The sequence below is a fragment of the Pleurodeles waltl genome, chromosome 2_2, assembly GCF_031143425.1.
Source record: "Pleurodeles waltl isolate 20211129_DDA chromosome 2_2, aPleWal1.hap1.20221129, whole genome shotgun sequence".
Taxonomy (NCBI): Eukaryota; Metazoa; Chordata; class Amphibia; order Caudata; family Salamandridae; genus Pleurodeles; species Pleurodeles waltl.
The window spans coordinates 621,012,255-621,037,708 of record NC_090439.1 but is presented as its reverse complement, the minus strand read 5'-3'; the positions used below and the strand labels follow the sequence as shown (position 1 = coordinate 621,037,708).

Here is a 25,454-nt window from a genome sequence, read left to right as displayed (position 1 = left end):
AAAGAGTCGCGGTCAGGGGAAGCCTCGGGATTCCCTCTGCAGGCGGCGCTGTGGGGGCTCAGGGGGGACAGGTTTTGGTACTCACAGTATCAGAGTAGTCCTGGGGTCCCTCCTGAGGTGTTGGATCGCCACCAGCCGAGTCGGGGTCGCCGGGTGCAGTGTGGCAAGTCTCACGCTTCTTGCGGGGAGCTTGCAGGGTTCTTTAAAGCTGCTGGAAACAAAGTTGCAGCTTTTCTTGGAGCAGGTCCGCTGTCCTCGGGAGTTTCTTGTCTTTTCGAAGCAGGGGCAGTCCTCAGAGGATGTCGAGGTCGCTGGTCCCTTTGGAAGGCGTCGCTGGAGCAGGATCTTTGGAAGGCAGGAGACAGGCCGGTGAGTTTCTGGAGCCAAGGCAGTTGTCGTCTTCTGGTCTTCCGCTGCAGGGGTTTTCAGCTGGGCAGTCCTTCTTCTTGTAGTTGCAGGAATCTAATTTTCTAGGGTTCAGGGTAGCCCTTAAATACTAAATTTAAGGGCGTGTTTAGGTCTGGAGGGTTAGTAGCCAATGGCTACTAGCCCTGAGGGTGGGTACACCCTCTTTGTGCCTCCTCCCAAGGGGAGGGGGTCACAATCCTAACCCTATTGGGGGAATCCTCCATCTGCAAGATGGAGGATTTTTAAAAGTTAGAGTCACTTCAGCTCAGGACACCTTAGGGGCTGTCCTGACTGGCCAGTGACTCCTCCTTGTTTTTCTCATTATTTTCTCCGGCCTTGCCGCCAAAAGTGGGGCCTGGCCGGAGGGGGCGGGCAACTCCACTAGCTGGAGTGTCCTGCTGGGTTGGCACAAAGGAGGTGAGCCTTTGAGGCTCACCGCCAGGTGTGACAATTCCTGCCTGGGGGAGGTGTTAGCATCTCCACCCAGTGCAGGCTTTGTTACTGGCCTCAGAGTGACAAAGGCACTCTCCCCATGGGGCCAGCAACATGTCTCGGTTTGTGGCAGGCTGCTAAAACTAGTCAGCCTACACAGATAGTCGGTTAAGTTTCAGGGGGCACCTCTAAGGTGCCCTCTGTGGTGTATTTTACAATAAAATGTACACTGGCATCAGTGTGCATTTATTGTGCTGAGAAGTTTGATACCAAACTTCCCAGTTTTCAGTGTAGCCATTATGGTGCTGTGGAGTTCGTGTTTGACAAACTCCCAGACCATATACTCTTATGGCTACCCTGCACTTACAATGTCTAAGGTTTTGCTTAGACACTGTAGGGGCACAGTGCTCATGCACTGGTACCCTCACCTATGGTATAGTGCACCCTGCCTTAGGGCTGTAAGGCCTGCTAGAGGGGTGTCTTACCTATACTGCATAGGCAGTGAGAGGCTGGCATGGCACCCTGAGGGGAGTGCCATGTCGACTTACTCATTTTGTTCTCACCAGCACACACAGGCTTGTAAGCAGTGTGTCTGTGCTGAGTGAGGGGTCTCTAGGGTGGCATAATACATGCTACAGCCCTTAGAGACCTTCCCTGGCATCAGGGCCCTTGGTACCAGAGGTACCAGTTACAAGGGACTTATCTGGATGCCAGGGTGTGCCAATTGTGGAAACAATGGTACATTTTAGGTGAAAGAACACTGGTGCTGGGGCCTGGTTAGCAGGGTCCCAGCACACTTCTCAGTCAAGTCAGCATCAGTATCAGGCAAAAAGTGGGGGGTAACTGCAACAGGGAGCCATTTCTTTACACAAGCCCCCCCCAGCCCACAGGCCAGGAGACTCAGCCAACGCTGGAAGAGTCTTCCTAGTCTGTCAGGCGAGGAAGAGTAGAGGAAATGGCTGGTTTGTTGCAGGGCCTACTCTGCCTTACATCCTCCTGTTCAGGTCATTCCCTCTGGGGAACTGACCCACTTCCACAGTGATAGGACCTAGTCTGAACTGCCTCTTGTCTGTGCTTTTTATGTCTTCACCCATTCTCTCTATTTTGGGGTCAGAGGTATCCACCTCTGCTAATCTTATCTTAGCCAGGGTCACCCCTAGCTTACCCAAAGAGGTTACCCAGAGCTGGAGTAACCCCACCATGACCAACAGGGTCAGGGGGCCTAACTTGTTATTTGGCATGGGGTCAGACCACCAGGCCAAGGATAGTGCAGCCATAAAGGCTAACACCCAGCAGAGGCCACTGACAGCTGTCAGTGCCCAGAACCACACCTTTAGCTCTTCACCTACAAGGGAAGGGGCTAAGTTACAGGCTTCTTTGGGTTCAGGGTGCCTGTCTGCTGTATTAGAGTGGGGGGTCACCACATCTTGTAGTAAACACCCTTCTTCCACTCTTTCTTCTGTTAGCTGAGGAGCCACCCACTCAGGCTTAACAGTTGCCTGACTAGCCAGGACTTCTTGTGGGTCAGGTTGGACTTTATCAGAGCCATTTTTGGAGTTCTCCCCTACTGGAGCAGAATCTCCTTGGCTTGCTGGAACCTTGGCTAAAGGTTGTCCACCTTTCCTACTCTGTTTCCTTTTCTTTTTCTTCTGGGGCCTACTTGCATTTACTGCAGATGCAGGACTTCCAGAATCCTTGGGAGAGGACTGGCACTGGACCAGTTCCTCTCTTGGGCTCTGACTAACCTCTGGGTAGTCATTTCCAAGGAGACAATCAAGGGGGAGGTCTGTACTGACTACTACCCTTCTCCAGCTAAGAGTGCCACCCACTTCTATGGGTACTAAAGCCACAGGCCTCTTAGTGACCCTGTCTAGGCTAACTCTTACCCTGGCAGTCTCACCTGGGATGTACTGGTTTGAGAGCACCAGCCTGTCATGCACAATAGTGTGACTGGCACAAGTGTCTCTCAGGGCAGTGGTTGGGATTCCATTCACCAGTAGGTGGTGGAAGTGTCTACTTCCCTCTGGAATCTCCAACTCACCTGTTGGGCCCTGTTTCCAGTTGAAGGCTATGAAGACCTCCTCATCTGAGGAGTCATCTCCCATGGCTACACTGGTTACCCCTGGAATCTTGTTCTGGGGTTTGTTTTTGGGACAAGAAGTGTCCTTGGTGTGGTGCCCAGACTGTTTACAGTTGTGGCACCATGCCTTAGTGGCATCCCAGTTCTTACCCTGGTACCCACCTTTGTTTTGGGTTGTGTCTTGGGGCCCACCCACCTGTTCTGGTTTTTGGGGGCCTACAGAGGACTCTTTTTCTTTGTTTCTAGTGTCACCCACTTTCTCCTGGGGAGTTTTTGTAACCCCTTTCTTTTGGTCACCCCCAGTGGAAGTTTTGGTTACCCTAGTCTTGACCCAGTGGTCTGCCTTCTTTCCCAATTCTTGGGGAGAAATTGGACCTAGGTCTACCAGATACTGATGCAACTTTTCATTGAAGCAGTTACTTAAAATGTGTTCTTTCATAAACAAATTATAAAGCCCAACATAGTCACACACTTCATTTCCAGTTAACCAACCATCTAGTGTTTTTACTGAGTAGTCTACAAAGTCAACCCAGGTCTGGCTCGAGGATTTTTGAGCCCCCCTGAATCTAATTCTATACTCCTCAGTGGAGAATCCAAAGCCCTCAATCAGGGTACCCTTCATGAGGTCATAAGATTCTGCATCTTTTCCAGAGAGTGTGAGGAGTCTATCCCTACACTTTCCAGTGAACATTTCCCAAAGGAGAGCACCCCAGTGAGATCTGTTTACTTTTCTGGTTACACAAGCCCTCTCAAAAGCTGTGAACCATTTGGTGATGTCATCACCATCTTCATATTTTGTTACAATCCCTTTGGGGATTTTTAGGATGTCAGGAGAATCTCTGACCCTATTTAAGTTGCTGCCACCATCGATGGGACCTAGGCCCATCTCTTTTCTTTCCCTTTCTATGGCTAGGAGCTGCTTTTCCAAAGCCAATCTTTTGACCATCCTGGCTAACAGGGGGTCATCTTCACTGAGAGCATCCTCAGTGATTTCAGAAATGTGGGACCCTCCTGTGAGGGACTCACCATTTCTGACTAACACAGTTGGAGACAGGACTTGAGGGGTCCTGTTCTCCCTATTTAGGACTGGAGGAGGGACATTGGCCTCCAAGTCACTAATTTCTTCCTCTGTGATGTCATCATCAGAGGGGTTGGCTTTTTCAAACTCTGCCAACAGCTCCTGGAGCTGAATTTTGGTAGGTCTGGAGCCAATGGTTATTTTTTTGATATTACAGAGAGACCTTAGCTCCCTCATCTTAAGATGGAGGTAAGGTGTGGTGTCGAGTTCCACCACATTCATCTCTGTATCAGACATTATTTTGCTAAAAGTTGGAAGACTTTTTAAAGAATCTAACACTGTTTCTAGAATCTAATTTCAAACTTTTAACAAACTTTTAAACTCTAAAAGACAATGCTAAACAGGGACTTAACACACAAGGCCCTAGCAGGACTTTTAAGAATTTAGAAAAATTTCAAATTGCAAAAATGAATTTCTAATGACAATTTTGGAATTTGTCGTGTGATCAGGTATTGGCTGAGTAGTCCAGCAAATGCAAAGTCTTGTACCCCACCGCTGATCCACCAATGTAGGAAGTTGGCTCTGTATGTGCTATTTCAAAGTAAGGAATAGCATGCACAGAGTCCAAGGGTTCCCCTTAGAGGTAAAATAGTGGTAAAAATAGATAATACTAATGCTCTATTTTGTGGTAGTGTGGTCGAGCAGTAGGCTTATCCAAGGAGTAGTGTTAAGCATTTGTTGTACATACACATAGACAATAAATGAGGTACACACACTCAGAGACAAATCCAGCCAATAGGTTTTTGTATAGAAAAATATATTTTCTTAGTTTATTTTAAGAACCACAGGTTCAAATTCTACATGTAATATCTCATTCGAAAGGAATTGCAGGTAAGTACTTTAGGAACTTCAAATCATCAAAATTGCATGTATACTTTTCAAGTTATTCACAAATAGCTGTTTTAAAGGTGGACACTTAGTGCAATTTTCACAGTTCCTAGGGGAGGTAAGTATTTGTTAGGTTAACCAGGTAAGTAAGACACTTACAGGGCTTAGTTCTTGGTCCAAGGTAGCCCACCGTTGGGGGTTCAGAGCAACCCCAAAGTCACCACACCAGCAGCTCAGGGCCGGTCAGGTGCAGAGTTCAAAGTGGTGCCCAAAACACATAGGCTAGAATGGAGAGAAGGGGGTGCCCCGGTTCCGGTCTGCTTGCAGGTAAGTACCCGCGTCTTCGGAGGGCAGACCAGGGGGGTTTTGTAGGGCACCGGGGGGGGACACAAGTCCACACAGAAATTTCACCCTCAGCAGCGCGGGGGCGGCCGGGTGCAGTGTAGAAACAAGCGTCGGGTTTTCAATGTTAGTCTATGAGAGATCTCGGGATCTCTTCAGCGCTGCAGGCAGGCAAGGGGGGGATTCCTCGGGGAAACCTCCACTTGGGCGAGGGAGAGGGACTCCTGGGGGTCACTCCTCCAGTGAAAGTCCGGTCCTTCAGGTCCTGGGGGCTGCGGGTGCAGGGTCTCTCCCAGGCGTCGGGACTTTAGGTTCAAAGAGTCGCGGTCAGGGGAAGCCTCGGGATTCCCTCTGCAGGCGGCGCTGTGGGGGCTCAGGGGGGACAGGTTTTGGTACTCACAGTATCAGAGTAGTCCTGGGGTCCCTCCTGAGGTGTTGGATCGCCACCAGCCGAGTCGGGGTCGCCGGGTGCAGTGTGGCAAGTCTCACGCTTCTTGCGGGGAGCTTGCAGGGTTCTTTAAAGCTGCTGGAAACAAAGTTGCAGCTTTTCTTGGAGCAGGTCCGCTGTCCTCGGGAGTTTCTTGTCTTTTCGAAGCAGGGGCAGTCCTCAGAGGATGTCGAGGTCGCTGGTCCCTTTGGAAGGCGTCGCTGGAGCAGGATCTTTGGAAGGCAGGAGACAGGCCGGTGAGTTTCTGGAGCCAAGGCAGTTGTCGTCTTCTGGTCTTCCGCTGCAGGGGTTTTCAGCTGGGCAGTCCTTCTTCTTGTAGTTGCAGGAATCTAATTTTCTAGGGTTCAGGGTAGCCCTTAAATACTAAATTTAAGGGCGTGTTTAGGTCTGGGGGGTTAGTAGCCAATGGCTACTAGCCCTGAGGGTGGGTACACCCTCTTTGTGCCTCCTCCCAAGGGGAGGGGGTCACAATCCTAACCCTATTGGGGGAATCCTCCATCTGCAAGATGGAGGATTTTTAAAAGTTAGAGTCACTTCAGCTCAGGACACCTTAGGGGCTGTCCTGACTGGCCAGTGACTCCTCCTTGTTTTTCTCATTATTTTCTCCGGCCTTGCCGCCAAAAGTGGGGCCTGGCCGGAGGGGGCGGGCAACTCCACTAGCTGGAGTGTCCTGCTGGGTTGGCACAAAGGAGGTGAGCCTTTGAGGCTCACCGCCAGGTGTGACAATTCCTGCCTGGGGGAGGTGTTAGCATCTCCACCCAGTGCAGGCTTTGTTACTGGCCTCAGAGTGACAAAGGCACTCTCCCCATGGGGCCAGCAACATGTCTCGGTTTGTGGCAGGCTGCTAAAACTAGTCAGCCTACACAGATAGTCGGTTAAGTTTCAGGGGGCACCTCTAAGGTGCCCTCTGTGGTGTATTTTACAATAAAATGTACACTGGCATCAGTGTGCATTTATTGTGCTGAGAAGTTTGATACCAAACTTCCCAGTTTTCAGTGTAGCCATTATGGTGCTGTGGAGTTCGTGTTTGACAAACTCCCAGACCATATACTCTTATGGCTACCCTGCACTTACAATGTCTAAGGTTTTGCTTAGACACTGTAGGGGCACAGTGCTCATGCACTGGTACCCTCACCTATGGTATAGTGCACCCTGCCTTAGGGCTGTAAGGCCTGCTAGAGGGGTGTCTTACCTATACTGCATAGGCAGTGAGAGGCTGGCATGGCACCCTGAGGGGAGTGCCATGTCGACTTACTCATTTTGTTCTCACCAGCACACACAGGCTTGTAAGCAGTGTGTCTGTGCTGAGTGAGGGGTCTCTAGGGTGGCATAATACATGCTACAGCCCTTAGAGACCTTCCCTGGCATCAGGGCCCTTGGTACCAGAGGTACCAGTTACAAGGGACTTATCTGGATGCCAGGGTGTGCCAATTGTGGAAACAATGGTACATTTTAGGTGAAAGAACACTGGTGCTGGGGCCTGGTTAGCAGGGTCCCAGCACACTTCTCAGTCAAGTCAGCATCAGTATCAGGCAAAAAGTGGGGGGTAACTGCAACAGGGAGCCATTTCTTTACATATATCTTTGTGTATATACATAATTAGTATATATTTGTTTTGATTAAAAAAAAAAAAAAAAAGGAGTTATATTAAATCTACAGCCATTCCATTGCAATGTTGTGTGATTTACAATGTAATGGGATGTTGCCTTGATCTTTCATTGCATTGGGTTATTGTTCTCATGCACGTAAAAAATGTTGGTACTGACGTCGGCACGTCGGCGAGGACCTCTTATTGCCTGTATGACGTCAGACGGCGTCGCGTGGGCTAATGTGACGTCCTCGTCGACGTGCAGAAGCTAGGAAGAAGATTTCCGTCGAATGCTGGTGCCATGGGAGAATTCATTAGGTGAGGAATCCACAGGTAGCTAATGTATCCACCAGAAAAGTCGTTACCGAAGGTAAGTAACTCGTTCATCTATTTACTAACTTATATCAATTTTCAGCCCAACCACCACAAGCTTTTTTTTTTGTAAAAAAAAAAAAAAAAAAAAAGCTACAAAATCAATGCACAGCATGTGAATCCAGAAAAGATTTATGCTGCAAAACAAAATTGTTCTTACCTGCAGCTTGGTTCTCAGAAATGGTTGCTTAGTCTCAAATAAGATGATGGGCACAGCTGCACATGCATCGGATCTGGCCGCACACAGATATGCACATGGTACATGTGCATGAAGATCTTCCTGGCTTCATCTCACAGCGTTAAAACCTGAGGCTCAGCACTGCATATTGAACCTTCCGTTGTCTGGCAACACCGTCTTCACTTCTTATGTGGATGAGATGTCCAGGATGAAGACTGAGCTGAATACGCTCCAGGCTATAGGCCTTGAGAACAGGAAAAGAGTACCACAGGTGTTACAAGCCTTACAATTGGAGTTCTTCCAGCAGAAGGTTCAAACCCCTCACTGGCAGCAGCTCTACCAGCAGGCACGATTCCGCTACCATCCTCGTAGGCCATTCAGAGGAAGTGGCTCACAGCAACAACACCAGGCTGCTGCTCCAGGAAAACCTGCTGCGAAACTATGAAGTGTTACTTCCTGGATTGCTTTTCCCCGCTCTGGTGGGGGAAGTATTACCAATCACTGGGAAGAGTGAAAATCCTTCATGAATGCCTGAAGGATCTTCAATATTGTGCAGATTGGCTATATTCCCTGCTTCAAGTCCCCTCCTCCGAGGATCCCTATGGCAACAACTTCCTGGTACCAGCTAGAGCTCGTGTAGTTGGAAATCAACAAGAGTGTCTCCTTTTGGAGAGGGGCTATCATCCTTGACTCTGAAATGTCACACTGTTCTGCAGACAGATAGAGTCTCTTGTGGGGTTCTTTCATTTTCATAGTACTGAATGGGAGATTGCACATGAGGCCCCTACATCAGTGGAACCAGCTTTCCAACTACTGGGAGGACTAACTTGGGGCATCACAAGCTGCACAATAATTTCTCCCATGGTTGTGTCAGCGGAACAATCTCATGGTGTGGGTACCATTTCACCCCGAGCCACCCTGTCAAACTCTGATTACATATGCCTCCCTCCAAGGATGGGGAGCTCACATAGGTTCACTTTGGACACAGGGTGTGTGGTCAGACAGAGAACAGACGTACCACATCAATGTGCTTGAACACAGAGCAGTCCACTTGGCTTTGACATCTTTCTTTCCTGTCTTATGACAAACTGCATACTTGTCCAAACCGACAACACTATAGCCATGAATTACTTGAACAAGAATGGAATAACTTCCTCTCACCCACTCTCCCAAGACGCCCAGACCATCTTGAAATGGCTACTGGCCTGGAATCTCACAATAACGTCCATCCATTTACTGAGAATTCAAAACGTGCCGGTAGATTACCTCAGTCGCAATTTACAAGACAATTATGACTGGCTTTTCAACAACAGAGACTTCTTTCAAGAGTGTGGATATCATCACACAGACCTGTTCGCAGAGATCAGCAGCAGAAAATGCCTCACCCACACATCCAGGTTCCCCCAACCAGGGTTGCAGGGGAATTCCTTTTTGATAAATCAGTCAGGGACATTTCTCTACGCATTTCCACCAACTCCTCTCATTTCAACAGTGATCCTCAAGTTATACCGCTCTCACACCAGAATGATTCTCATAGCTCCAGATTGGCCTCACCACTGGTGGTTCACAGACTTTCTGCATCTCTTGGAGAGACCTCACAAGAGACTTCCTTGTCAACAGGCTCTCCTATTCACGTTTGGAGGGCAGATACTACATCCCAACCTCTTATTCCTGAACTTCACAGCATAGCTCCTGATTTCCTCCAATATGGACATTTAGGACTTCCTAAGGAGTATACGGACTTTCATAAGAAGGATAGGAGACCCTCCAGCAGACGTTTATATGCTTTTTAATGGAAGAGGTTTTATTTGTGGTAGACACTAAATGGTCACAATCCAATATAGGAAATCTCCCTCTCAAACATCCGTTTTTCCGACTATCAGTGGTAAAATACTTTTTTCAAGGGCTTAAAAACGTTTCTTCCAGTCAAGAATCCCTCTCCTACATTAGAACTCAACATTGTCCTTTCAAAATTGATGAGGCCTCCATTTGAGCCAATACATAAAGCCTCTTTGCAACATCTCACCTGGAAAGTGGCTTCTTGGTGGCTATCACTTCCACATGTAGGGTAAGTGAAATTGAAGCTGTTTGTTCAGAGCTACCATATACTGTGTTTCATTCCAATGGAGTGGTTATGGGGACTCATCAGTTTTCTACCAAAAGTAGCCTGAGTTTTACATCACTCAGACTATCTCTCTGCCTACTTCCTTTTCAGACCCATCGGATCACCTGTTTGTTAACTATGGTCTAGTGTGAACAGGTTTAGCCTCATCTGAACAGTTTCAAGCTGGATTGTTTAATCTATTTTACTTTCTTAACAGCTAAGAAATAATTACCAGCTAGACCTAGAGCGCACACTACTAGGAGAAAAGCTGCTATTGTAGCTCTATTGAGAATTATACCAATTTCTGAGAAATGTCCTGGAAATCTGTCCATACCTTTAGTACTTATTACTGCTTAGATTCAGTTGCTAAGGCAGACACTCAAGTAGGACAGGCTTTGTGGAGGAATCTTTTTGGTTAGATGTTGAAGCTGTTTTATGCTTCTAAGCTCGCTTGTGGGTCAGACATGCTATTCTGTTCAGTGCTTATGACTTGATGAGGATCTCCCTGGAAGAGAAGGATAAATTGCTCACTTGTAATCCTAGTTCTCTTCAGGGTAATCCTCATCAAAGTCATAAGCAACCCACTCACCTCCCCAGACTTAAACCATTACAGCTTTCAACAAGTTTTTTCCCATAAAAATGAACTGACCTAACTGTCAGCTGTGGGGCTTAATGGGATACAGAGGTTCCTGTGAGCTTCTTAAAGGCATAGTGCCAGGTTTATGCTTACACTTTGAATGTAGAATATTTGTTAACAACGCCTCATATTCCCTTTCCGTCTGGCTTTTAAATAAAAAAAAGGTTTGTGGAAGGCTTCATATAGTCAGCTTTTTACTTTGCTAACATGAATTATATTGATTAATATGGTTTTCAAAGAAAACGAAATGTAATCTGGCCATTTTTCACCCTTATTCAGTACAACACCGAAACCACCACCAACGCGTTTCAGCCAACAGGTCTTGCTCACAGCTTGTGAGTGCAGATTCTGTGTCTCACTCTTATACTTTTTCAAACACGACAAAAGCAATGCATTATGGGAAAGGTAGTAAAAACATTTTAAAAACAGCTAATTCAATCCAATTCTTTCGTACATAATCCATATGAGAGCAGGAATTGTGTTTCTCATTGAAATAATGTATTCAATGAAAAGGGACCCGGCTATGTATTTATTTAAAGCCCTGGTGAGGTGGTGGTCCCTGGGGCTGCAGGAGGGGGGATGCGCGCCCCTGCATACAATAAGTATCAAGCCTCGGGGGGTAGCGATCCTCTGGGCTGCAGGGGGAAGCCGTGCCCCTGCACTATATTTAATGAAAGCCTCAGGGAGATGGTGGTCCCCGGCGCTGCGGGGAAATATGCACACCCCCTCTTTGTGATTATTAAAACCCCGGGGAGGTGGCAGTCCCCGGGGCTGCGGGAGGGCCACACCACCCCATGCATACAATTAACATATAATTAGCATTTAAACCCCGGGGAGGTGGAGGTCCCTGGGACAGAGATAAGCCCAGGAGCCCCCCCTCCTTTATTTTAAACATGCCCTGGGACCTGGCCCACCCATGGGCTTTAATCAAAGAAGTGCAGGACACCACACATTTTTTTTTTTTAAAGTTACAAAGTGGTGTATTTGCGGTAACATTTTTTAAAAGAAAGTGCCTTTTAGCCCTTGCGGGGTCCCTCTGGGACCCCAACACCAGAGCTCAGGGGTCAGGGTCTACCTATTCTGGCCCCTTCTGCGTATTTTGTTGGGCCTCAGCTGAAACTGTGCCCCAAGATAGCTGCCAACACGTAAAGTGTTTTCCGCCAATCAGAGTGGTGCATTTCCCTGCGTAAGCTTGTCATTATTCGCAAAGACATTCGCGGACCTAGATATACAAATTTATTTTCCCTTTAATTTCTCGAAAACTACTGAACGGATTTACCCTTAATAAGCGAATGTACAGTCAATGTACCAAAAGTTAGCGTTCTGCCAAATTTGGTGTAATTCGATCCAGTGGCTGTATTTGTGTTCAAAGGTCCAATGGGAATTAACTTGGGAAACACAACCTTTTTGACCCCACTCACCCCCCTGCCCCCTTTTTTTCTGAGACCCCGCTTGTCGGATCACCCTGAAAGCTTCTGTGTACAACAATAATCACCAACACAGTTTTGGGGGAAATTTCATGAAGATTCGTCAAACGGTGCCAAAGATATAGGCAAGTCAAAAACGTTTTTTCTATGCAAACAGAGCCCTACCGATTACTAGGGGGTATATTATATATGTTCGATGGCATGTGTAGCTGCAGATACATATGCTGTGCATTATCCTGCCATCTAGTGTTGGGCTCGGAGTGTTACAAGTTGTTTTTCTTCGAAGAAGTATTTCCGAGTCACGAGACCGAGGGACTCCTCCCTTTCGGCTCCATTGCGCATGGGCGTCGACTCCATCTTAGATTGTTTTCTTTCCGCCATCGGGTTAGAACGTGTTCCTCTTCGCTCCGTATTTCGAATCGGGAAAGTTAGCTAAATATCGAAAATTCAACGGTATTGTTCTCGTTCGGTAAAGGGATAGTGTTATTCTATCGGCACCGACAGCAGGAGCGCTCCGGCGGCCCTTCGGGGCTTCCGTTCTTCAGCGGGGCCTGGTCGGCCCGACCACATCCATCGTCAAAGACTAATGGACCTAATTACTTAGGGTTTGTAATACACGGCGTACACTATCAATTCAAAGTGTTACCGTTCGGGATAACAACGGCCCCAAGGGGATTCACAAAATGCCTAGCAGTAGTAGCTGCTCACATAAGGACACAGCACATGCACGTATTCCCATATTTAGACGACTGGCTAATAAAAATCAACACTCAACAACAGTGTCTTCTTCACACGCAATATGTTATAGAAACTCTACACAAACTAGGGTTCTCTATAAATTACCAGAAATCACATCTGCAACCATCCCAAATACAACAATACTCAACACACAAAAGGCAATTGCCACTCCAAGCCCACAAAGGGTCCAAGCGTTCCAAAATATAACATCAAGCATACAGTCAAACCAACACTACCCAGTAAGGTTTGTAATGAAACTTCTAGGCATGATGTCTTCATGCATAGCCATTGTCCCAAATGAAAGATTACACATGCGGCCCTTACAACAGTGCCTAGCAAAACAATGGACACAAGCACAGGGTCAACTTCAAGATCTAGTGTTGATAGACCGCCAAACACACTTCTCGCTTCAGTGGTGGAACCCTATCAATTTAAACAAAGGGCGGCCATTCCAAGACCCAGTGCCTCAAGCTGTTATCACAACAGATGCTTCCATGATAGGGTGGGGAGCACACCTCAACAAGCACAGCATACAGGGTCAACAGGACAATCAACAAAAACAACTTCACATAAATCATTTGGAACTGCTAGCAGTGTTTCTAGCATTAAAAGCATTTCAACCACTGATAGCCCGCAAACACATTCTTGTCAAAACAGACAACATGACAACAATGTATTATCTCAACAAACAAGGGGGGACACACTCGTCACAACTGTGTCTCTTAGCACAAAAGATTTGGCATTGGGCAATTCACAATCACATTCGTCTGATATCAACCCCAGATCCTACAGTATCACTTCCTCTGCTGGGGAATACCAAACATAGACCTATTCGCAACAAAAGAAAACGCAAAATGCCAAAACTTCGCGTCCAGGTACCCACACCCTCAATCCAAGGGCAATGCACTATGGATCAGTTGGTCAGGGATATTTGCTTACGCTTTTCCCCCTCTCCCACTCATTCCTTATCTGGTCAACAAACTAAGGGGGTCATTATGACTCTGGCGGTATTATGACCGCCAGGGCCAAAACGACGGGAGCACCGCCAACAGGCTGGCAGTGCCTCCCTGCGTATTTGGACCGCGGTGGTAGAGCAAGCTGCCCTGGGGATTATGACTCCCCTACCGCCAGCCTGTTTCTGGCGGTTTGCACCGCCAGGAAGAGGCTGGCGGTAAGGGGACTCAGGGGGCCCCTGGGGGCCCCTGCACTGCCCATGCACTTTTTTACAAGCCGGCGGCAATGTTGATGTGCCTTTTCCGCTGGGCCAGCGGAAGTGTCAAAATACAGAGCCAGCCATACCGCCAGCTCTGGCGGTATTTTGGCTCCCGCAACCTTGGCGGTCTGCAAGGCAACCGCCGAGGTTGTAATGACCCCCTAAGTCAAAACAAACTAATACTCATAGCACCAACCTGGGCTCTCCAACCGTGGTACACAACATTGTTGGACTTATCAGTAGTACCTCACATCAAATTACCAAACATACCAGATCTGTTAACACAACACAAACAACAGATCAGATACCCCAATCCAGCATCGCTCAATCTAGCAATCTGGCTCCTGAAGTCTTAGAATTCGGGCACTTAAACCTTACACAAGAGTGTATGGAGGTCATTAAACAAGCTAGAAAACCTACAACAAGACATTGTTACGCAAACAAATGGAAAATATTTGTTTGCTACTGCCACACTAATCACATTCAACCACTACATGCCTCCACAAAAGACATTGTAAGCTACTTATTACACTTACAAAAGTCTAATCTAGCATTCTCTTCCATTAAAATACATCTCACTGCAATATCTGCCTATCTGCAGATTACTCATACAACATCGCTTTTTAGAATCCCAGTCATTAAAGCTTTTATGGAGGGACTAAAAAGAATCCGACCCCCAAGGACACCACCAGTACCTTCGTGGAACCTTAATATTGTATTAACACGACTCATGGGACCACTATTCGAACCCATGCACTCTTGTGAAATACTATACTTAACTTGGAAAGTAGCCTTTCTAATAGCTATCACATCACTTAGAAGAGTGAGTGAGATACAAGCATTTACTATTCAAGAAGCCTTTATACAAATACATAAACATAAGGTGGTTCTCCGTACAAATCCCAATTTCTTACCAAAGATCATATCACCATTCCACCTAAACCAAACTTTGGAACTCCCAGTCTTCTTTCCGCAACCAGACTCAGTAGCCGAAAGAGCCTTGCATACATTAGACATAAAAAGAGCACTAATGTATTACATTGACAGAACAAAACATTTTCATAAAACAAAACAATTGTTTGTAGCCTTCCAAAAACCTCATGCAGGTAATCCTATATCCAAACAAGGCATCGCCAGATGGATAGTTAAATGTATTAAAACTTGCTATATTAAAGCAAAAAGAGATTTACCTATTGCACCAAGAGCACATTCCACTAGGAAGAAAGGCGCCACAATGGCTTTTCTTGGAAAATACCTATGACAGAAATTTGTAAGGCAGCCACCTGGTCTATGCCTCATACATTCACTAAGCATTACTGTGTAGATGTGTTAGCAACACAACAAGCCACAGTAGGACAGGCTGTATTAAGAACATTATTTCAAACAACTTCAACTCCTACAGGCTAAACCACCCCTTTTTGGGGAGATTACGGCTTAATAGACTATGCGCAGCATGTGTATCTACAGCTACACATGCCATCGAACGGAAAATGTCACTTACCCAGTGTACATCTGTTCGTGGCATGGGACGCTGCAGATTCACATGCGCCCTCCCACCTCCCCGGGAGCCTGTAGCCGTTATTAGTTGAATGAAAATTGTACATTTGTAAATAAATATTCTTTTGATACACACTATGTACATACATACCTACTCCATTGCATGGGCACATCTAGTATACTCACAACTCCTACCTCACCCTCTGCGGGGAAGAAAATCTAAGATGGAGTCGATGCCCATGCGCAATGGAGCGGAAAGGGAGGAGTCCCTCGGTCTTGTGACTCGAAAAGACTTCTTCGAAGAAAAACAACTTGTAACACTCCGAGCCCAACACTAGATGGCAGGATAATGCACAGCATGTGAATCTGCAGCATCCCATGCCACGAACAGATGTACACTGGGTAAGTGACATTTTCCATATATATATATATATATATATATATATATATGTTCAATGGCATGTGTAGCTGCAGATACACATTCTGTGTTTTTCTTCGAAGACGTGTTTTTGAGTCACGGGATCGAGTGACGACTCCTCTTCGGCTCCATTGCGCATGGGCATTGACTCCATGTTAGATTGTTTTCTTTCCACCATCGGGTTCGGACGTGTTTCCTTTTGCTCCGATAGTTCAAGTCTGAAAAGTTTCAAAACTCTCTATTTCTCGTCGGTATTGTTTCGATCACGTTCCATCTTCTATCGACACCTCTGTACCGTCGGATCAAACATCTTTACTCGCCCTTTGGGGTGCCCGCGCCCTACTCGGGTCTAGTCGGGCCGACCGCGTGGAAGCCTCATGGACCGGACTCCATTCCGCTTTTGTCCTTGGTGCCACGCTAAATTCCCTTACACGGACCAACATCTCGTCTGTAATCTCTGCCTTTCCCCAGACCATCTGGAAGAAAATTGCGAGACCTGCAGATCCTTCTAATCCAAGAAAACGCCCCGAGAAAGAAGAGCACGGAGACTCGAGATGGCATCCAAAAGCACCGAACGTCTCAACGTGGAAGAGGAGGAGATCAAGCAGACTGCTGTCTCCGTTCGAGGATCCCACTCCGAGCAGGAGAACGAGGAGGACAGGCCGGTCACGGCAGGACAGCACGTGAGTACGCCTGCCCCTGTCCCAGCCAAGCCCAAACATAAGGCCTTGGGGATGCTACTGCCGGAAGGCCGTGGCTCAACCCGAAAAAAGACCTTCGGTGACCAACCCACAACTTCGGCATGGAAAAAGGCCACTCCTCCCAAGCCATCAGGCTCGAGCCGAAGCTCTGTCTCCGAGCCCAGCAAACATCGCTCTTTCGAGTTGAAATCTCAAAAATCGTTTTCAGAGCCGATACCATTCTCAACCCTGACTTTTTCGATACTGAAAAAAACTGCTTTGGAGCCGAAAAAGCCTATTTACACAGAGGAGCATGGACCTTCACAGGCACTTAAAGAAAGCAATAAAGATACTGAAGGAGACTCACAAATGGAGGCAATGGATGAAAGACAAGCCAGGATTCACATCCTTAAAGAGACTGGCAGAATTTTAACAGCACCTCCTCCAAAACCAAAGAGGAAATTAGCCTTTCAAGAGGGATTGGACACTGCACAGCCTCCAGCTAAAGTGCCAAGAACAAAGGAGAAACCTCCACCTCCTCAATTTTCTCCTCCTCAGTCTCCACATTTACATAGCTCACTCCCCCCCCCACTAGTCCTACACCTATGCAGTCACCAGCACACTCATTTGATTTGCAGCAGGACAATGTGGATCCATGGGATCTTTATGATCCAGAACCCATTCCAGACAGTAACCCAGATTGCTATCCCTCTAAGCCTTCACCACCAGAGGATAGTACAGGCTACACTCAAGTCATAGCTAGGGCGGCATCATATCACAATGTTGCCATGCATACTGAGCCATTAGAGCATGATTTCCTTTTTAATACACTCTCCTCTACACATGCAACTTATCAGTCGCTTCCTATCCTCCCCGGCATGTTAAAACATGCTGACCAGATATTTAAGGAGCCAGTAAAAGCAATGATAATTACTCCTAGGGTGGAGAAAAAATATAAGCCACCTCCTTCTGATTCTGTCTTTATCACCCAACAGTTACCTCCAGACTCTGTAGTCTTAAGCGCAGCCAGAAAAAGAGCAAGTTCGCAGTCATCAGGTGATGCACCCCCACCAGACAAAGAGAGTAGGAAGTTTGATGCTGCGGGGAAAAGGGTGGCATCTCAGGCAGCCAACCAATGGAGGATAGCCAACTCTCAGGCATTGTTGTCTAGATACGACAGGGCCCACTGGGATGAGATGAAAGACATAATTCAACATCTCCCCAAGGAACAGCAAAAAAGGGCTCAACAAATAGTAGAGGAAGGGCAAGCCATCACCAATAATCAGATCAGGTCAGCCCTAGACTCTGCAGATACAGCAGCCAGAACCATCAACACTGCTGTAACCATAAGAAGACACACATGGCTTAGGTCTTCAGGATTCAAGCCTGAAATACAACAGGCAGTCCTCAATATGCTGTTCAACCCAAAACAACTTTTTGGCCCAGAGGTGGACACGGCAATTGAAAGCAATAAAAAAAAAGATTCGGACACTGCAAAGGCCATGGGTGCTCTGTATACCACGCAATACAGGGGATCCTTTCGTAAGCCCCAATATAGAGGTGGATTTAGAGCCCAAACTGCTGAGGCATCCGCCTCACAACCAAAGTCAGCCTACCAACCTCAATATCAACGAGGTGGTTTCAAAGGTACTTACAGAGGCCAGTACCCCAGAGACAGGGGAAAATATTGACAAGCAAAACAAGCCTCACAACAAACTAAGCAGTGACTTGTGCCATCCCTTCCCAATTCACACCTCACCTGTGGGGGGAAGACTGCAAAGTTCCCACAACAATTGGCCACCCATTACCACAGACAGCTGGGTATTATCAATTATCTGCAATGGCTATTGCATAGAATTGACACAAACTCCACCAAGACCACAGAAGCTGTCCACAGACCATATCGCTCTGTTGCAAGAAGAAGTAAAATCTCAAACAAGCAATAGAAGCTGTGCCACAAAATCATATAGGGACAGGAGTTTACTCACTGTATTTCCTCATTCCCAAAAAAGGACAGGACCTTACGGCCAATATTAGATCTCAGAACCCTCAATCTTTACATCCTGTCAGAACACTTTCACATGGTAACACTACAGGATGTTATCCCACTACTTCAACAACACGATTTCATGGCAACATTAGACCTCAAGGATGCGTATTTTCACATACCCATCCATCCAGTGCACAGAAAATATCTCAGATTTGTCATTCAAGGAGAGCATTGTCAGTTCAAAGTGTTACCCTTCGGAATAACAACAGCTCCCAGGGTATTCACAAAATGCCTGGCGGTAGTCACAGCCTACCTAAGAAGACAACACATTCATGTCTTTCCATACCTGGACGATTGGCTAATAAAATCAAACAGTCATACACTCATCCCAACTCTCCCTTCTATCCCAGAATTTTTTTAAATGGGCAATCCACAACCAAATTCACCTGTTAGCACAATACATTCCAGGGATACACAATCAATTAGCGGATATCCTCCGCAGAAATCACCAACAAACACACAAATGGGAGAGTCATCCTCAAGTACTTCAAAAATACTTTTAACAATGGGGAACACCAAACATAGATCTGTTCGTCACAAGCGAAAACACAAAATGCCACAACTTCACATCCAGGCACCCACATCCCCTATCCAAGGGCAATGCTCTATGGATCAATTGGTCAGGGATATTTGCTTATGCTTTTACCCCTTTCCCACTCATTCGGTTTCTAGTCAACAAGTTGCGTCAAACTTCCCTCAACATGATACTCATAGCACCAACATGGGCACGTCAACCATGGTACACAACATTATTAGACCTGTCAGTAGTACCACACTCCAAACTCCCAGACAGACCAGATCTGTTGACACAAAACAAAGGCCAAATCAGGCACCCAAATCCCAAGACACTCAATCTAGCAATTTGGCTCCTGTGGTGATAGAGTTTGGATATTTACAACTCCAATCAGAATGTATGGAAGTTATTAAACAAGCAAGAAAACCCACTACTAGACAGTGCTATGCAAACAAATGTAAAAGATTTGTATATTACTGTCAATCTAAACATATTGACCCTCTTACAGCATCAACGCAAGAAATCGTATGCTATTTACTTCATTTACAAAAATCAAATTTGGCATTCTCTTCCATAAAAATTCATCTTACTGCAATTTCAGCATATTTACAAAATATACAGCACAGCTCCTTATTTAGAGTTCCTGTCAGTAAAGCTTTCATGGAAGGTTTAAAACGCCTCATTCCGCCCAGGACACCTCCAGTCCCCTCTCGGAATTTAAATATAGTGCTTACACGACTTATGGGACCACCATTTGAGCCCATGCACTCCTGCCAAATGCAATTCTTAACATGGAAGGTTGCCTTCCAATGGCAATTACTTCTTTAAGGAGAGTAAGTGAAGTCCAAGCCTTTACTCTTGAAGAACCGTTCTTCCAAGTACACAAGCATAAAGTTGTACTAACAACAAACCCAAAATTTCTTCCAAAGGTTGTATCACCATTTCATATAAATCAAACAGTGGAACTGCCAGTCTTCTTCCCACAGCTGTATTCTGTAGCAGAAAGAGCTCACCATACATTAGACACCAAAAGAGCTTTAATGTACTATATAGCCATAACTAAACCATTCAGAAAGACTAAACAACTATTTGTAGCCTTACAAAAACCTCATACAGGCAATCCCATATCAAAACAAGGTTTAGCAAGTTGGATTGTAAGATGCATCCAAACATGCTACATTAAAGCCAAAAGACAACTCTTAGTTACTCCTAAAGCACATTCTACAAGGAAAAAAGGTGCTACAATGGCTTTTTTAGGGAATATACCAATGGCTGAAATAAGTAAAGCAGCTACTTGGTCAACACCACATACATTCACTAAACACTACTGTGTAGACTTTTTATCACAACAACAAGCCACAGTAGGCCATGCGGTACCAAGAACATTATTTCAAACAACTTCAACTCCTACAGGCTGACCACCGTTCATTTATGGGAGGACAAACTGCTTTGTAGTCAATGCACAGCATGTGTATTTGCAGCTAAACATGCCATTGAATGGAAAATGTCACTTACCCAGTGTAAATCTGTTTGAGGCAACATTCTTCCACCTCATTTAAATATCCCGATCCATAAAAATAAAAAAGAGGACTAAATCAATTCATATACATGGCAGCCATTTTGGTATGCCTTCACCCAATCAAGCTCCTATACAGAAAAGTGTACAGTGTCAATTTCGACATTAACTCAACCAATAATTGACAAAAACAGTTTCTATTAATAACAATACAATACAACGTATCTTACCTAATACTCAAAAGTTTCCAAAATCATTACTAGTGTTGATCCCATTGGATCTATACACAAATTCTGCCCAAGTGGGCAAGATTACTTTACCATATCGCTGTTTTTTCACTAATTTTTTTCCTTCTTCCTCATTTCATTAAGTTTTTCTCCACACAGTGCTTTCCTTTCCAGAACTATTGTAGTCCTAATTTCTCTAGACTGAAAAATAAATAATTCTATTTTTATATAACAAAAATGTAGGTTCCCAAGAGAGTTAAATTTCCTAATTTAATACAATACTCATGGGAAGAGTCCAACCCATTTCTAAATGTAGAGGAATGCATATCCCCCATCAAACTACATCAATTATCCCAAATGTATACTTAATTCTTCGCTGGAGTTCAGCCCTACAGGGTCCAATGTCTCAAAATCTATAATATAACGAGACTCCAATGTCCTCAAACTCCGTTCTCTATTACCTCCCCTTTTACTCCGATTAACCTGGTCAATGACCACAAACTTCAGGAGGTTCTCATTGCCCTCATGATGACTAAAGAAGTGCTTTGCTACTGGATAGCTTTTATCTACATTTTTAATTGCTCTCCTATGCTCAAGCACACGTTTCTTAGCAGTGTGTATCGTACTACCTACATATAATTTATTACATGGACATATAAGGCAATACACACAATAACTTGTCATACAACTGTAGCTTCCTTTGATCGTGAAGGCCTCACCTCACCCTGGTATTAGTAACTTACTGCAATTGTTACTCGTCCTACAGGCCTTACACCTCATACAACAGGAAAAACCATTGTCAAGGTTACCGCTAGTGTCATTATCTCTTACTATTTCATTTCTACAAAGATCATCCTTAAGGGACCTACTTTTCCTGAATGTTATTTGAGGTTTGTCTCCAATGTATTTGGCCAGAGATGGATCAGTTAGTAGAATGTGCCAGCTCTTATTCAATACCTTCCGTACCTCAAAGGCTAGATTACTAAAAGTAGTTATAAATCTAACCTTGTCCTCACTTCTATTTTCCTGCTTATCCACATGGTACAGTAGATTGTCCCTTCTTAAGCTCTCCACTTTACGTCTAGCTGAGTCAATGGTCTTGGGCCCATAACCCCTTTCTTTGAAACTCTCACACATCTCATCACCTACTTGTTGGAAATCTAACTCATCACCACAATTCCTACAGGCTCTAAGTAACCCCCCATAAGGAATACTTTGTACCAAACTCCTCGGGTGTGCACTACGAGCATCCAGCAGGCTGTTACCAGCTGTTTCCTTTCTATGTAATTTAGAAATCAGACCTCCTGCAGTTGCTATATATATATATATATATATATACACACACATATATATATATATATATATATATATATATATATATATATATATATATATATATACACGTGTGTGTTTAAGAAATGCTTCGAGGTCTCTGCACGTGGGCAGGGATATTCAGTGCTTATGACTTTGATAAGGATTCCCCAGAAACAGAACTAGGGTTACAAGTAAGCAATTTATTCTTCCTAAGCACCGAAGTCTTTCGAAATATCTCTTGGCAATCTGTGATTATTTTGTAGGCTATTGACGTTTTTGTGATTAGTAAATCTAGTACTATTAATCAAACCATATGATTTTGTTATCTTAGGGCTCATAAATTAGTGGAATGATGTTTTTCAACTCTGCTTCCAAAGTTGGTTGATTGCCCTTCTGGCCATGATTTCCAAAATAATCGTTTCTACTTTTATATGGCATGAGAGCGCCTAAAAAAAAAATCCATTGTTAGATTGATGTTTAGCAGACACTTCTCCTTAACTGGTGGTTGTCTTCATAGCTGAATTTGCTTCTTAACCCAGATAAATAATTTCCCATTTGTCTCTGCGAAAATTCCTGTTTCCAGTGGTATACTGAATACAGTAGTAACAGGGGCCAAAGCCCTGTTTCAGTCTCGTGCAAAATCAGAGCCATGAAGAAATTAACACATTTTGGGAATCCAAAGCCTTGGTTAATGCCTAAAGATTTTGGAATGATTGGCTGAGTTTTGTAGTATTTATGTTAACCATCCCAGATGGCAGATATCCTATTGCCGGATCCACAGTGGATGTAGTTCATCCACCTGGGAAATTTAATACTGAAGTCCCATTGGCCAGAATAAACTGTAAGACACTATTTCATTACCTGTGACTTTCCTAGTTGGTTTTGCATCAAAATATTGTTGAAAGGGAAATAATTGGGGTGAAGAGCCTGGGTATTAAAGTAAGCAAATTTGTGATGAAACGTGTGTACCATTCAAATGTTTTGTACTCTTTCTAACCAATCCTGATTCCATAAAAGGTATTATCTCTTTTCGTTTGCTGGAGTACTGGTGATGGTTCCAATGAGCTATCAGGGTAATGCTGACAATATATCATTGTTTCTGTCTTTTAGAAAGGGAATGAGGAATAATATTCTCATTAAAAGAATCAAACATACTGGCACAAATTAAACACTTTGTAACTTGGTTATTGTCTGGTAACAGTTTTTGGACTAAACTATTGACCAAATCCAGTTAAAACCATGTTTAAAGCTATAGGACATGCCCTACCTATTAAATAATTTATATTAGTTTAGATTACTTGCATTCTTATACCTTTTTAATACAGACTTTAAAAAGGTTGTGTTCAAATGCCATTTTCACTTGCCATTCCAAATGCACCTATTATTGATTAAATGTCACAAGGAATTCTGTTAACTTTATACCTTTCCTTTTCAGTTATTTTTGGTTTATAGGGTATTTATTTATTTTATACATTCACGCCACTAAGTGCCCCTTTGCCAAAGTTTCTGGATCCGAACCCTACATGGGGTTTTGCTGAGCATTTTCACTTTAATTATAGTTGTCACCAAAAATGGTCATTCACCTGTTTTTGCTCTCACTAAATATCTGGGCAAAAATGAATAATGTAAGTAAGCATGCACCCCAGTTTCTATTAAAATGTAACAAATGCACAGTAAATTTTAGTAGCTCATCTACACTGTTCATGAGTGTGTAGAAGTTTGGTTATTTCCATGGCACCCTAATCTGATAGATAGTGTGAACAGAAACTCCTTCTTTTGATATCTCTGACAAATTAGGAATTGCACCCTATGGTATATTAATTTCGTACATTTCTCAGATTTAAACACTTTTATTGGTTTTAAATATCAAATATAATATGCTTTAAGAAATGGCTTATCTAGCATCATGTTGCATTTAAAATACAGCCTACATAGCATGTGAAATTGATTATTAATTAATTGAAGACAGTCGAGTGATTGTTGCTTTCTTTTTATGGCAAATTACAGCCTTTTCTTCTATTTTCACTCCTTACTATCCAGTACCTCGCAGTACTTTAGATATTAGGGCAAAATATTATTTAAACTTATAATGAATATTATAGTGTAGAACAGTCAAAATTGTAATAGTATGGCATTTTGTTTGACTTTGCGGAGCTCAATACAGTCTGAGTCTATGAGTATTATGGCTAGTCGATTCATATACTATAATTCTAAAATTTTATTTTTAAGACCTGCTGATGAATTATTGAGTGGGGATTCAGCAAGCTTGGTATCAGAACTTCAGCAGAGGCTTGAGGAGGAAAAATGTTCATTTTTGGAACAGCTTGAATGTCAGGGTAAAAAAATGAATGAAGAAATGCAGAACCTCAAGACATCGCTGATTGCAGAACAACAGGTAAGACAGTAACGTTTTATATTTTTTAGCATCATTGTTATTGGAATTATCTTTAGAATTAAAGTTGCTAAAAGAGTGACATAATATAGCTGATTATTTACTGATTTTCAGTTTTGAGTTTAACCCTTTCAGTATCAGGATGCTTGATCACCTCTGTGACAAAGCTTTAAAAAAATAAAAAACGGAATTAGATTGTTTAAACACATTTACCCATTTGTCCTCTATGTAACCCAAACATGCTGCATTTTTTAAAACACATTCCTTCAATTTCAGGCAGTAAGCTGGGTGCACTGCATTTGGAAAATGTGTAAAGTAACTGAAAACTAAATGTCAGTTTAGGGTAGCTGTGTTTTGGTCACAGATATGACCTTTGGGCTGTGTAGAACCCCACTGCAACCATATATTTTCAGTATCTGCACATATTAACATTTCTTGTGCTGGTTGCTTAACCGTTCTTCCTGGGTCAGTGCGCTGAACAAGACATTTATGAGATTTTTAACGTTTGTTTCCTGTGATAGTTTCCTTCATTATTCCTCAAACGGGAACATTTCACTATGTTGCTTGACACAACCTCTTTGTCCCTGGGTCTCCTTGATTTGGGGGTATCGGAACTGTGGTTTTGTATGTTGGTTTGAGGAGGGATCCATATCTAAACAACCGGGAATGTTTTTGATGAAGCAGGATTCCATGGGAGATGACTGCAGTATTTGGGCCTCAGACTGGCTGGTAGGGGAACCTACCAGCCCTAGATATTTCTAAAAACTATTGTCAGAGGGGACTCATGTGTGATGTAGCTTGCATGCATCCCAACACAGTTTAATTCCCAGAATCCCCTGCAAATGTCAAAATATGGGAAAAACAATGACACATATTACATGCATCTTTCTCTCCGCTGATGTAAAATGAACCAGCCATTGGGACAAGATAATATGAGAGTAATGGTGTTTCTCTGCTCTTCCCATTTGCCATT

At 44.3% G+C, this 25,454-nt stretch overlaps 1 protein-coding gene across 4 annotated transcripts in view; it reads left to right on the top strand.

Annotated features, from left to right (window-relative positions):
- The window catches only part of RB1CC1 (RB1 inducible coiled-coil 1), a 486,536-nt gene that overhangs the window by 289,796 nt on the left and 171,286 nt on the right, over positions 1-25,454 (top strand). For all 4 annotated transcript variants that reach the window (XM_069220165.1, XM_069220164.1, XM_069220163.1 and 1 more), the window contains exon 15: positions 24,319-24,484. In XM_069220165.1, coding sequence (XP_069076266.1) covers positions 24,319-24,484 — 166 coding nt within the window. The remainder of the gene's footprint in view (positions 1-24,318; positions 24,485-25,454) is intronic.